The sequence below is a fragment of the Lepidochelys kempii genome, chromosome 5, assembly GCF_965140285.1.
Source record: "Lepidochelys kempii isolate rLepKem1 chromosome 5, rLepKem1.hap1, whole genome shotgun sequence".
Taxonomy (NCBI): domain Eukaryota; kingdom Metazoa; phylum Chordata; order Testudines; family Cheloniidae; genus Lepidochelys; species Lepidochelys kempii.
In genome coordinates, this window is record NC_136384.1 from 944,846 (window position 1) to 959,181 (window position 14,336).

The 14,336-nt window shown below is 72.1% G+C and overlaps 1 protein-coding gene across 1 annotated transcript; it reads right to left on the bottom strand.

Annotated features, from left to right (window-relative positions):
• Nucleotides 1-2,908: 2,908 nt before the first annotated feature.
• Nucleotides 2,909-13,778, bottom strand: TAF1C (TATA-box binding protein associated factor, RNA polymerase I subunit C). Its single transcript, XM_073343268.1, has 14 exons — nt 13,648-13,778; nt 11,683-11,776; nt 11,170-11,279; nt 9,703-9,798; nt 9,157-9,227; nt 8,415-8,665; nt 7,804-7,929; nt 7,444-7,561; nt 6,805-6,876; nt 6,302-6,437; nt 6,066-6,194; nt 5,527-5,704; nt 4,619-4,756; nt 2,909-4,309 (listed from the first exon to the last, which is right to left on the bottom strand). The coding sequence occupies exons 1-14, from the start codon at nt 13,771-13,773 to the stop codon at nt 3,057-3,059; spliced, it is 2,898 nt and encodes a 965-aa protein (XP_073199369.1). The 5' UTR covers nt 13,774-13,778; the 3' UTR covers nt 2,909-3,056.
• Nucleotides 13,779-14,336: the final 558 nt, after the last annotated feature.

Consider the following 14,336-nt stretch of genomic DNA (forward strand, 5'->3'; position numbering starts at 1 on the left):
CGCGGGGGCGGGGCTCACTCCCCATTGGCCGCCGGCTCTGCCACTCCCCTGCCCTTGGAGGGCCCGTGTCCCGCCCTCCGGGCTCAGTTTCCCGGCTGGCGCCAGTGGCGGGTCCCTCCCCCACAGAAAGGCACGCGGGACGTGCGCGTGTGCAAGGTGCACGGATGCACGTGCACGTTCCTGTGTGCGCACACGCTGGTGCCCGGCTGTCGTGTGCACACGCTGGTGCAGGGCAGTCGTGCGCACACACGCGCTGGTGCAGGGCTGTTGGTGCGCACACACGCGCTGGTGCAGGGCTGTTGGTGCGCACACACGCGCTGGTGCCCGGCAGTCGTGCGCACACACGCGCTGGTGCCTGGCAGTCGTGCGCACACACGCGCTGGTGCAGGGCAGTCGTGCGCACACACGCGCTGGTGCCCGGCAGTCGTGCGCACACACACGCTGGTGCAGGGCTGTTGGTGCGCACACACGTGCTGGTGCCCGGCAGTCGTGCGCACACACGCGCTGGTGCAGCAGCAGCTCACGCGAGGGGCCATTCCGTGTCTGACGGGTTTGGGGGCCGCGTTCACACTTCTCCCTGGGGCTGGGGGCTCTGAGGGCGGCTCCCAGGGGTGGGCAGCGCCGTGCGCTGCGGCCCTTTGGTGCTGAGCTGCTGGGCAGGCGGCCCAGGGAGTGACTCACCCTGGTTTGGCGTGTCTCCACCCACGATCGTGCACCCCCGAGCCAGGGCGTGCCATGCGGCCCCTTGGTGCCGGGGCGGCTCAGGCGGGCGCTCTGGAGCTCACTGGCCAGCCCCGGGGGTTGGCAGCGATCACCCTGGCAGGGGTGAGGCCCAGAGCGGGGCATGCAGGACGTGGGGGGCACCCAGGGGCGGCAGCGGATGCCGGCGGGGCAGTGTCTGGAGGCCCACAAGAGGCCTGCGGCGCCGTGGGAAGCCAGGGAGGGCCCAGCCCCGCTGGGGGGCCCGCTCCAGCTGATGGCGTTGCTGCTGAACATGGAGGGGGGCCGGGGCATGTGCACCGCCAGTAACTCCCCCGCAGCGAACATCACCGAATTTCCTGAGCCCACCACAGCCGCTCCATGTGGGGGGCACATGGCCAGGCAGCTTCCACATGCAGGCCCTCGGTGCAGCCCACAGCGACAGCTCCCGTCTGCGGGTGCCAAGGAACAGCGGGCAAAGAGCCGGGAAATTAGCCACCAGCAGCTGCAGATAGCGACAGCCCAGCATCCAGACCCCGGGTACAGCAGCAGCGCGGGCATTGGCAGCCCATAACCCCACAGAAACCTCCCAAGAGTGAAAATAACCTCCCCCTTCAGCTCACTTCCGCCCCACCGATCGTGCCCTCCACCAGCCCCATGCCCCTAGCCTGTCTGCCAACAGGGCCGCTGCCGAGTGCCCCAGAGGGAAGGCACAGACCAGGGCAATTAGCGAGCGATCCTCCCCTCATCCAGCCCCAGCTTCGGGCAGCCAGAGGCTTAGGGACACCCAGAGCACGGGGCTGCGTCCAGCCATCCCGGCTAAGAGCCCTTGGGGCACCTGCCCTGCAGGGGCTTTTGTTCCTTTTTGAACCCGCTTACACTGGAGTTCCCCACGCTGGCTGGGTTGTGGGAGGAAACACGTCCCTGTGTGTTTGAAACCTGCTGCCTGTTACTTTGCTGGGGTGACCCCTGGCCATGTTAGGAGAAGGGGTAAAGGTCACTTCCCTCGTCCCTGGCTCCACACCGCTCAGGCTTTGCTAGATCTCTCGTATCCCCGTAGTCGTCTCTGTGCACACTTCTGCTGCCTTCCCTTGCCGCTGGGCGTTGGCTGAGGGCCCTGCAGCTTGGGGGGCTGTTGGCAGCTGTGAAGCACCCCAAGCTCCATCCAGGACTCCTGGGCCTCTGCTTTTCAGGGCTGGAGGGGTGGGGGGCAGGTCCTGCCCCACAGAGCTGTCACTCAGCAGGGCTTGCTCGCTGCAGAGGGGGGCGGTGGAAAGCTCAAGTATCTGCCCAGTGCACAAGGGGCCCCACAGGGTGGGACGGACCCAGGAAGAGCCCCCCCACCCCCTCCAGGACCAACAGACAGGGGCCAGAGCCCATCTCTCTCTCTAGCATCTGTTAGAAAAGCCTCAGCCCAGAGGCCCATGTAGCTCAGGCGGCCGTCTCTGATGGGGCCCAGGGCTCGCTGCTGCTCCCGCAGAATAAGGGACAGGAAAGCCCTCAAGGGGCAATACTGGAATATCCTGCCCCAAAGGGCCTTTCCCACAGAGGCAGGGTGAATGTAGGAGGGGCTATCCAGTGGCAATGAGTTCCGCAGGGCAAGTACATGCTGCATCTTTCTCAGAAGCAATCTCATTGCTGGTTTTCCTGTGTGCCCAGGGTCAGTTCCCCAGCCCCTGTGGAAAGGGCTGGGAGCCCCCACTGGTCTCGTGACCCTAGAGGTCTAGGGGGAGCAGCTCTCAGGACACAGGTGTTTGACCGCTGCCATGGGTGAGGTGTGTGCCAACACCCTGCCCCAGCTACACCCACAGGCCTGGGCTCTCCGTGCCCTGGGCAGGAGCATGACAGTGCCCGGTGCCCAGCGCTGCCCCCGGCGAGCCCTGTGGAGGCAGTGGGCCAGTCACACACTAGCTGGGCTCTGGCTCTCCCTGCCTCGCTCCCAGCCGCAGCGTGGGGCAGCCAGAACAGGGACCCTGGAGTGGAACAACCCACAGCCCCAGTTCCCTGCCACCTCCAGCTCAGCTTCCCCCCCACCCCTGCGCATGGCAGCAGCAGGCAATGCCGGCGTTCTGCCCACCTTGCCTGGTGCCGGAGAAACCGCAGCGGCTGACAGGCCCATGCACCTCCTGCCATGTGCTGGGGGTCAGGACTGCTCCAGAAAACCCCACAGGCGGGCTCCATCCCCATGGCGCAGACAATGGCCAGGTGCTACCTTTCCCTGTTTATTGAGTTATCTGCACCGGCCAACAGCCCCAGGGGGCCAGGCCGTGGCTCGGCAGACACCGTCCCAGCACTCCCCATCCCCTAAGACCTCCGGCCATCCAGATGACGCCCCCAGCACCCCCCCGCTGTGGGTCTCAGAAGCCCATGCGGGGCCGTTTGCGGCGGGGCTGCGACACGGTGGAGCGCTGGCTCTGGGAGGAGGGGCCCCAGTGCTGGCTGCCCAGGCTGGAGGCCTGGCTCGCAGGCAGCTCGGATAGCGGCTCCGGGGCGGGCTCGGTGAAGAGGGCCAGGTAGTCCCGCAGGGTTTTCCTGCGCTCCTTGGGGATGCCCCGCGAGCTCAGGGTCTGGGACGAGAGCAGCTGGGAGGAGTCCTCCACGTCCTGGCTGCCCCAGGCCTCCTGGGTGCCCTGCCCGCTGCGCTGGGAGCTGCTGTCCAGTGGGGAGGCCGGCCAGAACTGCCCCGGGGCTGAGGGCACGGCCCCCCATCCCGCCCGTGGTGGGGAAAGGTCCTGGTGGCACACGGGGGCCGGGGGCTGCTGCTCCTCGCGGGCCTGGCCGGGGGGCTGGCTGCCGGCGGAGAAGTCACTGAAGTCGGACTGGTAGGTGACGGAGGAGGTGAAGCTGCCCGACAGGCTGCGGCGGCCCCGCGCTTGCTTCCAGCGCCGTCTCCGGTCCCGCAGCACGTGCAGCTTGTGGGCCCTGGTCATGCCCAGCTTCTCCTCCCACCACTCGCCCCAGCCGCCCGCCCACGACGCCGTCAGCCGCTTGCTCAGGTCGTCGGGCCAGGCCCCGGGCTCCACGAGGTGCGGCATGGCCAGTGGGGCGGGGGGCGGCCCCAGGGCCCAGGGCGCCAGGCAGCCCCGCTCCCACATGGCCTGGCGCAGCAGCTGGCGGGCTCGGCAGTAGGGGGCGCCGTCCCCGGCCGGCCGGCTCAGCTCCCCACGGGTGAAGAGGCGCCGCTGGCTGATGGTGGGTGGGGCCTGGGGCTGGCTCTGCTCCGGCAGCCGGCTCCAGTCCCTGATGAGAGCCTTCAGCCAGCAGCCGTAGCGGGCAGCGGCTGCTGGGCTGGGGCCCACGCTGGGCCTGGCTTCCTCCAGGGCTGCTGCCTGCCCGGCATCGGCGGTGCCCTCGGAGATGGTCCCTGGCAGGGGAGGCAGGCGGCCGCTCTCCTCGCCGCCCGAGCCCATGGAGGCGCCCCATGTGGGTGAGGGCTGGCCGGCTGCAGCAGGAGCTGGCAGGGACGGGGGCGAGGCGGGGGCTGCCGACGACTCACTCTCCGCCGGCGGCTCGTGCAGCAGGGTTTGGTAAAACAGGTCCCCGGCCTCGGAGAGCTGGAAAACCAGCAAGGACTCCAGCGGCCCTTGTCCGGCGTGGGCAGCCGTCACACCTGCAGAGAAAGGGAGGTGAGGGGGCTGAGCGCAGTGGCGGGGGACAGAGCCCCCCATAGGCCGCACAAAGAGTTAGGGGAGACCCCCACTGGGCCCACACAGCCCCACCCCAGAGAGCAGGCGAGATCCTTGTCCAACCCCTCCCAGCTCTCTGGAGCCCCCCCATCAGAGGCACAGGTAGGTCAGAGCCAGGGCCCTTCCTTTTGGCTGCACCCCAGCGATGTGGGCCTGGGACTGCTGGGACACGGGGGGTTCCATGCCAGGCCACCCTCACCCCCAGCCCCCCTCTCCTCGCCCCAGCCACCTACCAGCTGCGGGAACAGTCAGCCTCTGGCACAGCAGGCCCTGCTGGGGGGTCACCTGTGTGGGGAGGTGCTGCAGACCCTGGTAGATGGGATGGAGCCGCCGGGGGGGCCCTGCGAGCTGGCAGGCCGAATGGCTGCCACCTGGGGGAGAGGGGTGTGTGAAAAGCTGTGTGGGAGCTCGCCCCCCACCCCGCACTGCCCCCCCCCTTGGACCTCCCAGATCCCTCCCAGCCCAACCCCCCCCGCACTGCTCCCCCATGGCTGTAACTCAGCCCCTCCTTGACAGAGCACCATGTGGCTAGGGGAGGGGCACCCTGGCTCTGGGGAACCCCCATACTGACATGTACACACGCCCCAGAGAACCCTCTACACCAGAAGTCCCCAAACTTTTCAGGGTCGCACCCTCCTCCTGCCGGAGCCAGGAATGGGGCTGGGATTGCAGTTGGGGGTGGGGCTGGGTGGTGTTCCTTTCCTTCCCTCCTCCTCCCCTGTGGGGGCTGGCCTGGGCTCACTGAGCCCCCCAAGCATTCCTCTGCACCCCCCTAGGGGGGCACGCCCCAGTTTGGTGACCTCTGCCCTATACCATCCCCCAGCATGACCCCTCCCTGCAGGAAACAGCACCCCCCGAGGCAGGGACTGCAGCAGGAGCAGCTCGCAGTCCCCCCATGCACCCCGCCCCCGCTCACCCATGTACTGCAGCAGTCGCCAGCCCCCCTATGCCCCCCAGCCCCCCCTGTGTACTGCAGCAGCCTCCACCCCGCCCGTCCCCGCTCACCCGTTTACTACAGCAGCAGCTGCCCCTGGGCTCAGCCCCACCTATGCCTCCCGCCCACCTGTCTACTGCAGCAGCCCCCAGCCCCCCATGCTCCCCACCCCCCCGCGTACTGCAGCAGCCCCCCGCCCCCGCTCACCCATGTACTGCAGCAGCAGCAGCTCCTGCGTGCGGTGGGTGCCCAGCAGCACCTTGTGGCTCCTCTCCTGGGACTGGCCCGGGCTGAGATGGGCGAAGACGGGCGGGGCCTCCAGCATGTGCTCCCAACGCAGCATCGGCACCAGGGGGAAGCGCTCGTCCACCACATACACCGAGAACTGGGGGGCAGGGCCCCAGGGGGGCAGTGAGAACGCCCCAGAGAGCCCCGGGGCTGCTCCCCTCCCCGCCGGTAACCTGGGGGGCAGGGCACCGGGGGGCAGTGCCTGCTCCCCCCACAGGCATGGCCCAGCCCCATCCCCATCAAGCTTACGGCCATGCAGCAGCTTTTCACCATCACCGGCCAAGCTGCCCAGCCAGGCCGGCCCCTGGAGCTGCCCCTGGGAACCGAGTCGGCGCCGTGGGGAGCTGACGGGCCCAGCAGCTTGGCACCAAGCCGCAGGTTGGAACGGGCTCTGCAGGATCCTCCCCACCAGCGCTGAGGGGCTGGAGCGTCGCCTACCCTGCCGCCCGGGCACTCACCTGCGTGGCGACGAGGTGCTGGCAGGGGTGGGCCCTGCCCAGGTACATGGGCAGCATCACTCGCTCCCCACTCTGGCACTCAGCTTCTCCTCCCACCTTGAACAGATCAAACTGGCGACTGGCGGGAGCCTGGAGCCGGAAGAGACCAGGGCACGTGAGCACCCAGGGAGGGCGGCCCCCTGCCCCGGCCAGCCCCAGCCCTGCCCTCCCCCCTCACTGCACCCGGGCAGCCTTACCCGCACGTCGAGGCACTGCAGGCCAGTGCGGTCAGCGCAGCTCAGCACCCGCGGGTGGGCGGTGAACTCGCTCCAGCGCCACGGGGATGCCTCTCGGAAGAACGCCGTCTCGGGGTCCCGGCGCAGTCGCTGCAGCCTGGGGACACAGGAATTACCGCTGGGCCGGCAGCGGGTGGGGAGCGTGGAGATCACCGCTGGGCCAGCCCAAGGACGGAGGGACGCAGGGGTCACTGCCTGGGCCGGTGTGGGGGGAAAGGGAGGGGAGGACACTGGGCAGAGGGATCAGCACCTCACCTGGGCGCGGGACAAAGCAGGGCATGGGGCTCCCTGCCTGGGCCGGTCCCTGGCTGTTTGCGGGGGAAGGGCGATAGGCAGCTCCCAGCACCAGGCTTCATAGTGGCTAGGAAGAGCCACAGCCGCCCCCCGCCCATGCATGCTCCTGGGCCCCCAGGTGCCTGCACTGCCTCCCCCTTCCCAGGGCCCCAGCCCTTGGCCCCCCTTACCCAGTCTCGATGTTCCAGAGGTACACGGCCCCGCTGAGGGTGCAGACGGACAGCTCCCCGGGGAGGTGGGGGCTGTGGGGAAGGGCAGAGCGTCAGTGCGGGGCAGAACCCCCTCGGGCACAGGACGGACGGGCCCAGCAAACGCGGTTTAAAGGCCTCCACTGGCAAAGGGTTCATTGCTGTGTCCGGCCCGACAAACTCACTCCACCTCCCACGCTGCACCGTGGTGGGAGGGACGGACCAGCAGCGCAGCACACCCGGCGTTACCATGGCGGAGAGTCGTGCGCACTGGTGCTCTGGGACGAACGGGGGTCCCTGAGCCCAGCCTGGGCCGGGGCCGCAGGGGAAAGCCCCGGGAAGGGAGCTCCACGCAGCAGGGGGACATGAACCCAGCAGAGGGGAATCGAGCACCAGCCACGGGCGCAAAGTGGCTGATCTGGGGCCCCGAGGAAGGCAGACAGGCCCCTTTCTTCCCCTGAACCGCAGAAGCAAACAGACAGCGCCTTCTGCATTCCTAGGGTCAGCTCCCGCCCAGGGCAGGGGGTGTGAGCTGCCCTCCACCCCGGGGTCCGCAGGGAGCGTCGCCCTCCGCCCCTCTGGGCTCCCGGCTCCTCCAGCCAGGCCAGCCCAGGCACGTACCTGACGGTGAGGCAGGAGGCGGGCGCGTCAGTGCGAATGACCTGGAGCGGGACAGGGGTGGTGCCAGCCCGGAGCCGCCAGGCACCACAGTGATGATCCGAGCGAACGCCAACGAGGGCTACATGTGGGGAGGAGACGCCGCAGTAAGCCCTGGGGGCAATGGCTGCCGACCGGGGCCAAGCCCACAGTGAGATGGGGACCCCAGGACAGGAGCAGGTGAGCTCAGCACCTCAGCCAACCCCCCCACAGGAGGCTGTTCCCTGCCCCGTACACCCAGGGGCTTGGCCCTCCTCCAGGGCCACAAGCATCTGGTGGCAGAGCCGGGAGCCGAGCCTGGCACCTCCCCGGGGCCCCACTCACCTTCCCCGGCCACCTGCGCGGTGGCCACCTGGCGGACCCGGCCACTGAGCTCGAACTGCGCGGGGCAGCCATGGGCGCGGGGCTGAAGGGCACCAGCCACCTGCTCCAGAGCCACCTCCTGGAAACCTGGCACCGTGTCAAGGGCCACGCACCGACTGCAGGGGCCATGGCTGGCCCCACGCCAGAGGGTCAGCCCCAGTCCGGGGATAACAGCCAGGCCCTGGCCCAGCAAATCTCCCAGCATGGAGACAATGCTCAGCCCCCAGCCCAGCCCCCAACACAGCCAACCTACCAGCCCAGCTCAGCCCCCAGCCCGGGGACAACAGTCAGCCCCCCGCAAGCCTAGCAAGCCCCCCAGCCCAGGCACAGTTTACAGCCCCCGCATGCCAGCCCCCAGCCTCCCCAGCAATGGAGCCCAGCTGCACCCATCCCATCACCAGTGACAGATCAGCCGGGTCCTGGCCATCAAACCCCCCATCCCCAGGGGTGCAACAGAGACTTGATGCCCCTAGCAATGAGCTCTGCCTCCCCCACCCGCCCCCCAGGCTGGGGCCACCCTCAGCAGCGCCCTGCACCAGCACCGCCAGCCCGGCCTGTCTGCAGAAGGATACAGAGGAGGTTCATGGCCTCCCCTCCTGGGTAGACCAGGCAGCCGCTGGGGGCAGGAGCCACGTCCTCAGTGGGGAGCCAAGCCAGTGCCCCCCCAGTCGGGGCGTCGTCGAACAGGAGCTTCGCCCACTGCAGGGCCAGCTCCTCGTGGACGCACTCGGCCAGCAGGCCCAGGGGCACCTCGAACAGCCAGTCCCGGGACAGGCAGGAGAACCAGCGCAGCCGTGGGCTGGGCTGGAGCCAGGGGCAGTCACTGGGGGGACAGCTGGGCATCAGGGACAGCTCAGCCCTGCCCCTCCCCAGCCAGCCTGGCAGCAGGGATGGTGCTGCACAGGACAGACGTGCAGGGAGGGGCTCCCAAACAGCTCCTCCCTAGTGCCACAAACTGACCCTATCCCCCAGACTGCCGCCCCCCCACCCAGACTGTGTAACAGACAAACCTTCCCCACTGGGGCTGGGCACCAGAGGCAGGGGAAGTCTAGCCCCTGGGAACAGCCCCCGGCCTCTCCCCAGCAATCCAGACTTTCTGTGGGGTCTCCCCAGCCGCCCTGGGCCACGCAGGAGCAGCACTGATTGCTGCGCTGGCCGGGGTGCTGGCTCGCAGGGCCTGTGCTGTCCTTGCCCAACACAGCCGATGCCTGGAGGCCCTGCGCCGCGCCTGGCTCTGCACCCCCTGGCTGTGCTCACGGCACCCCAAGCAGAGGGGAGAGAGCAGGGCCCCTGCTTAGGCCGGGCACCACTCACCGCCTGTCTTCCCTCCGGCCAAGCTCCTGGACCAGGGTCTTCACTGAGATGGTGTTTTCCTGCGCCTTGCTCTGCAGGGAGGGAGGGGACAGGCCGAGGTCAGGGCACACGCGCTGGGGGAGGGGTACCAGGGCACACGCGCTGGGGGAGGGGTACCAGGGCACACGCGCTGGGGGAAAGGAATGAGAGCATGGGATGAGTGGAGGGCACATGAGGGGCGGGAGGGGTACGGGGGCATGAGGGGCGGGCGGAGGGCACACATGCCAGCAGGAGCCCTGCCCGCCGTGCTGCCTGTACTGCCCCACTGTCTCCTCGGCTCCCGCAGCTCATCTCTGAGCATGAGCCCCGGGGGCTGGGCAGCGCCTCTGCTCTGTGTCCGTACAGCACCCAGCACAGCGGGGCCCCCGGGTATGACAGCACTGATGGGGGGGAAGGGGGATATTCCCACAGCTGGGGTCAGGAGCAGACACAGCGAGGTGGGTGCTGCCCCTCCCCAGCTCTGGGTCAGGCCCGGCGGGGAGCAGAGGACCGGCGAGGGACGCTCACCTGCAGCTGCGCCTCCCCCAGGGAGAAGTGCTCCTGAAGAAGTTGCCCCATGGCGCCAAAGGCCTCCTCGGGGTGATCCAGGAAGAAGTGAGCCAGCTGCCAGGGAGAGGCAGGGTCAGTGCGACAGGCCTGGCCTGGGGGGACCACGTTCCGTGCCCAGCCCAGCCAGACTCCCTGCGGGACCTTGGCCCAGTCCCTGGGCTCTGCCCCCAGCGCTGCAGCACGTGGGTTTGGAGCTGGGCCCTGCAGCCGGGCAGAGGACGGCTGACCCGACCCGGGGGCTGGGAGCTGGAGCCAGACAAGTGATAGGGCGTCGGCCTCTAACGGCGAGGAGCAAGTGACCGGGGGGGATTCTCCACCGCCAGCCATTTGCACATCCAGATGGGCTAGTTTCCTAGCAGCTCCGCTCGCGCTCAGCCAGGGATTCCTGGGGGGCAGGGCGCAGTGACCCCTCTGGCCTTGGCATCTCCGACAGCCCTGCCCTGCCACACCAGTGGGGGGCGCTACGGGAACAACCGGGAGGACCGGACACAGGAGTACCAAGGTCAATGGGGACGGGGAACCTCCCAACCCAGCCCCACTAGGGACCTGCTGCGCAGAGATGACAGGGCCCAGCATGCAATGGGGCCAGTCTGTGGAGCAGAGCATGCTGGGCCCTCCATGATATTTGTCTGAACCCTGCGCCTGGCAGTGCCTGGCCTGCCAGGGGGTTGCTCCCCAGTGGGCACAGAGGGGTTAAAGCTGCTCTTGGGCATATCACTGAAGGATCAGACAGGAGAGCGCCAGGGGCCAGGACCGTCACACCTGGAAACCAACCACCCAGAAGAGGGCGGTTTTCCCCAAAGCCCGGGCGGGAGAGCACAGGGGGAAGGTACCAGGGCCTGTGGAGAGACACACGGCTCTCACCCAGGACAGATGCATGGGGATCCTACAGCAGTTGGCGGGGTGGGGCCCTGACAGGAGCCCAGACTGGGCTGCCTTACAGGCCTCCAGGGCCAGGCTCCAGGCACCTGTCAAACCCTGCTCGGCTGGAAAGGGCTGGAAACCAGCGGGGGGGGCGTCGGTCCCTGCGGAGGGGACATGTCTTGCCCAGAGCCTGGCTCAACGGGACTCATGGGCAGGGCTCCAGGGGTGGAGCAGAAGGCTGGAGCTCAGGGGCTGTCTCGAGGCCACTTGGCCGACCCTGGAGGAAGAGTGGCCCCCGGGGAGGGGGGGGTCTGGCCACAGAAGGGATCCTCCTAGAGCCTGTTTACAAGCTGGGGCTCAGCACAGGCCCTGGGGAGCCGTCAAACCGACAGAGGCAGCCCCCTGGCGTGCCCGGCTGGTCAGAGCTGGGGTGTGGGCCCTGCCACAGATTCCTCAGGGCTCAGACAGTGAGCGGGTCCAGCGAGCCCACGGGGACCCCACCTGCCCAGGGAGCAGGGACGCAGGGAGACCCCCTGGCCACACCGCCGCCTGCGGAATTACCTGCCCTGTGAAGTCCAGGGCAGCCCCCCCAGTCTTGCTGGCCTGGCGCTTCCTTTGAATCTGCCCCACGTAGAGGATGTCGTGGGGTGTCAGCGTGGGGACACGGCAGCCTGCGAGAGAGAAGGGCAGGGCCAGGCGGTTACCGCAGCGGGCAAGGGAACGCATCACAACCCTGGGCAGCGGGGGGGAGGGAGGCAGGGCGGGGCCAGGCATACGCCCACCCATGGTGGGCTGGGGGCAGCGCTGAGAAGCCCCCTGCCCTCCCAGTGCTACCTCCCCCACCCTCCCGGACATGCATGAGCAGCTCTGCCAGGCCCTCAGGGGGTTACGGGGAGGAAGAGATCAGGGGCCCCGGGGACAGGCCCCAGGGCAAACAAGACACAGGCCCCATCCCACCCCACACAGACACTAATTAACAAATGGTCCTGTGGTGCTGGGCTTGGGGCCAGCTGGGCCCCTCCCCGGTAGGGCCCCCAACCCCCCTCTACTCGGGGCCTGGCCGGGGGCTCTCACTCGTGTTGGGGGACAGGAACGGCACGGCACACGCCTCGGCAGGGGCCCATCTCTCGCCCTTCTTGCTGCGAAGCGGAATAAACCTCTCCTGGGGCTGAGGGACACAACGCAGACAGGTTAATACAGCCCCCCCAAGTCCGCACGACGCACACCGAGCCCGGGGGGGGGGACCCGGGGGGCGGAGTCCGGGGGGGTTCGGGCTGGAGCCCGCGGGGGGGGGGCGAGTCCGAAGAGGGGGCTCGGGGGGCGGGTGCTGGAGCCCGGGGGGGGGGAGTCCGGGAGGCGGAGCCCGGGGGGGGCTCGGGGAGCCCGGGGGGGGCGGGGAGCCCGGGGGGGCTCGGGGAGCCCGGGGGGGGCGGGGAGCCCGGGGGGGCTCGGGGAGCCCGGGGGGGGCTCGGGGAGCCGGAGTCCGGAGCCCGGGGGGGCGGGGGCACGGAGCCCCGGGGGGGAGATTTCCGGGGGGGGGCGGGGAGCCGGAGTCCGGGGGGGTTCGGGCTGGAGCCTGGGGGGGGGAATCCGGGGCGGGGGGCGCGGAGCCCGGGGGGGGGACCCGGGGGGGGCTCGGGGGGCGGGGGCGCGGAGCCCGGGGGGGGGACCCGGGGGGGGCTCGGGGGGGCGGGGGCGCGGAGCCCGGGGGGGGGGACCCGGGGGGGGCTCGGGGGGGCGGGGGGCGCGGAGCCCGGGGGGGGGACCCGGGGGGGCTCGGGGGGGCGGGGGCGCGGAGCCCGGGGGGGGGAACCGGGGGGGCGGGGCGCGGAGCCCGGGGGGGGGAACCGGGGGGGCTCGGGGGGGCGGGGGGCGCGGAGCCCGGGGGGGGGAACCGGGGGGGCTCGGGGGGGGCGCGGAGCCCGGGGGGGGGGACCCGGGGGGGCTCGGGGGGGCGGGGGCGCGGAGCCCGGGGGGGGGGAACCGGGGGGGCGGGGGCGCGGAGCCCGGGGGGGGGAACCGGGGGGGGCCTCGGGGGGGCGGGGGCGCGGAGCCCGGGGGGGGGACCCGGGGGGGCCTCGGGGGGGCGGGGGCGCGGAGCCCGGGGGGGGGACCCGGGGGCTCGGGGGGGCGGGGGCGCGGAGCCCGGGGGGGGGAACCGGGGGGGCGGGGCGCGGAGCCCGGGGGGGGGGGACCCGGGGGGGCCTCGGGGGGGCGGGGGCGCGGAGCCCGGGGGGGGGAACCGGGGGGGCGGGGCGCGGGAGCCCGGGGGGGGGACCCGGGGGGGCCTCGGGGGGGCGGGGAGCCCGGGGGGGGGGACCCGGGGGGGCGGGGGCGCGGAGCCCGGGGGGGGGAACCGGGGGGGCGGGGCGCGGAGCCCGGGGGGGGAACCGGGGGGGCTCGGGGAGCCGGGGGGGGCGGGGAGCCGGAGTCCGGAGCCCGGGGGGGCGGGGGCACGGAGCCCCGGGGGGAGATTTCCGGGGGGGGGCGGGGAGCCGGAGTCCGGGGGGGTTCGGGCTGCGGAGCCCGGGGGGGGGGACCCGGGGCGGGGCTCCGGGGGGGCGGGGAGCCGGGGGGGGGACCCGGGGGGGCGGGGGCGCGGAGCCGGGGGGGGGACCCGGGGGGGCTCGGGGGGGCGGGGGCGCGGAGCCCGGGGGGGGGAACCGGGGGGGCGGGGCGCGGAGCCCGGGGGGGGGACCCGGGGGGGCGGGGGGCGGAGCCCGGGGGGGGACCCGGGGGGGCGGGGCGCGGAGCCCGGGGGGGACCCGGGGGGGCTCGGGGGGGGGCGGGGCGCGGAGCCCGGGGGGGCGGGGCGCGGAGCCCGGGGGGGGGACCCGGGGGGGCGGGGGCGCGGAGCCCGGGGGGGGACCCGGGGGGGCTCGGGGGGGCGGGGGCGCGGAGCCCGGGGGGGGGAACCGGGGGGGCGGGGCGCGGAGCCCGGGGGGGGGACCCGGGGGGGCGGGGGCGCGGAGCCCGGGGGGGGGGACCCGGGGGGGCTCGGGGGGGCGGGGGCGCGGAGCCCGGGGGGGCGGCGCTCACCTGGCTCGGGCCGGCCCCCTGCACCTGCCCGTAGCCGCCCCAGCCCGCGAGCGGCGCCGGGCGGGGCAGGTCCCGCGGGGGCCCGGCGCGGCAGCCGGCGGGGAAGAGCGAGCCCGGGAACGCCATGGGCCGCCGCCAGGGGGGGCTCGCGGCCCGAGTCGCGGCTCCGCCAATCAGCGCGCGAGCCGGACCGGCGGCGGGGACCGTGGAGCGGCGGGGGCGGCGAGAGCGGCGCCGCTGGGGCCGGCGCGGACCCGCCACGGCGCCCCCTGGCGGCCGGCGGGGAGCCCCGCCCCGGCACGAGGGCAGGCCCGGCTGGGCGGGGTCAGGCGCTCCCCGGGCTTGTTGGGTCCGCCGGCCGGGAGGCGCTCCGGGGGGGGGGGGAGATCGGGGGGGGCGCTCCCTGTGCGGGGAGATCGGGGGGGTCGGTCCCGGGAGAGATGGGGGGAAACCGGGGGGGGGGTTGCTCCCTGTGGGGGGGAAGATCGGGGGGGTCGGTCCCGGGAGAGATGGGGGGAAACCGGGGGGGGGTCGCTCCCTGTGGGGGGGAGATCGGGGGGGTCGGTCCCGGGGAGAGATGGGGGGGGGAGACCGGGGGGGGTTGCTCCCTGTGGGGGGGAGACCGGGGGAGGGTCGCTCCCTGTGGGGGGGAGATCGGGGGGGGTCGGTCCCGGGAGAGATGGGGGGGA

What these genes read in the sequence shown, in the direction of transcription:
- TAF1C (XM_073343268.1), bottom strand. Translation starts at nt 13,773, where the DNA reads ATGGCGTTCCCGGGCTCGCTCTTCCCCGCCGGCTGCCGCGCCGGGCCC. An exon ending in GGAGGCCATGAACCTCCTCT is followed by an intron (nt 7,930 to 8,414) that starts GTATCCTTCTGC and finishes ACACGGTGCCAG; the next exon opens with GTTTCCAGGAGGTGGCTCTG. An exon ending in AGCACCTCGTCGCCACGCAG is followed by an intron (nt 5,705 to 6,065) that starts GTGAGTGCCCGG and finishes CCTGCCCCCCAG; the next exon opens with TTCTCGGTGTATGTGGTGGA.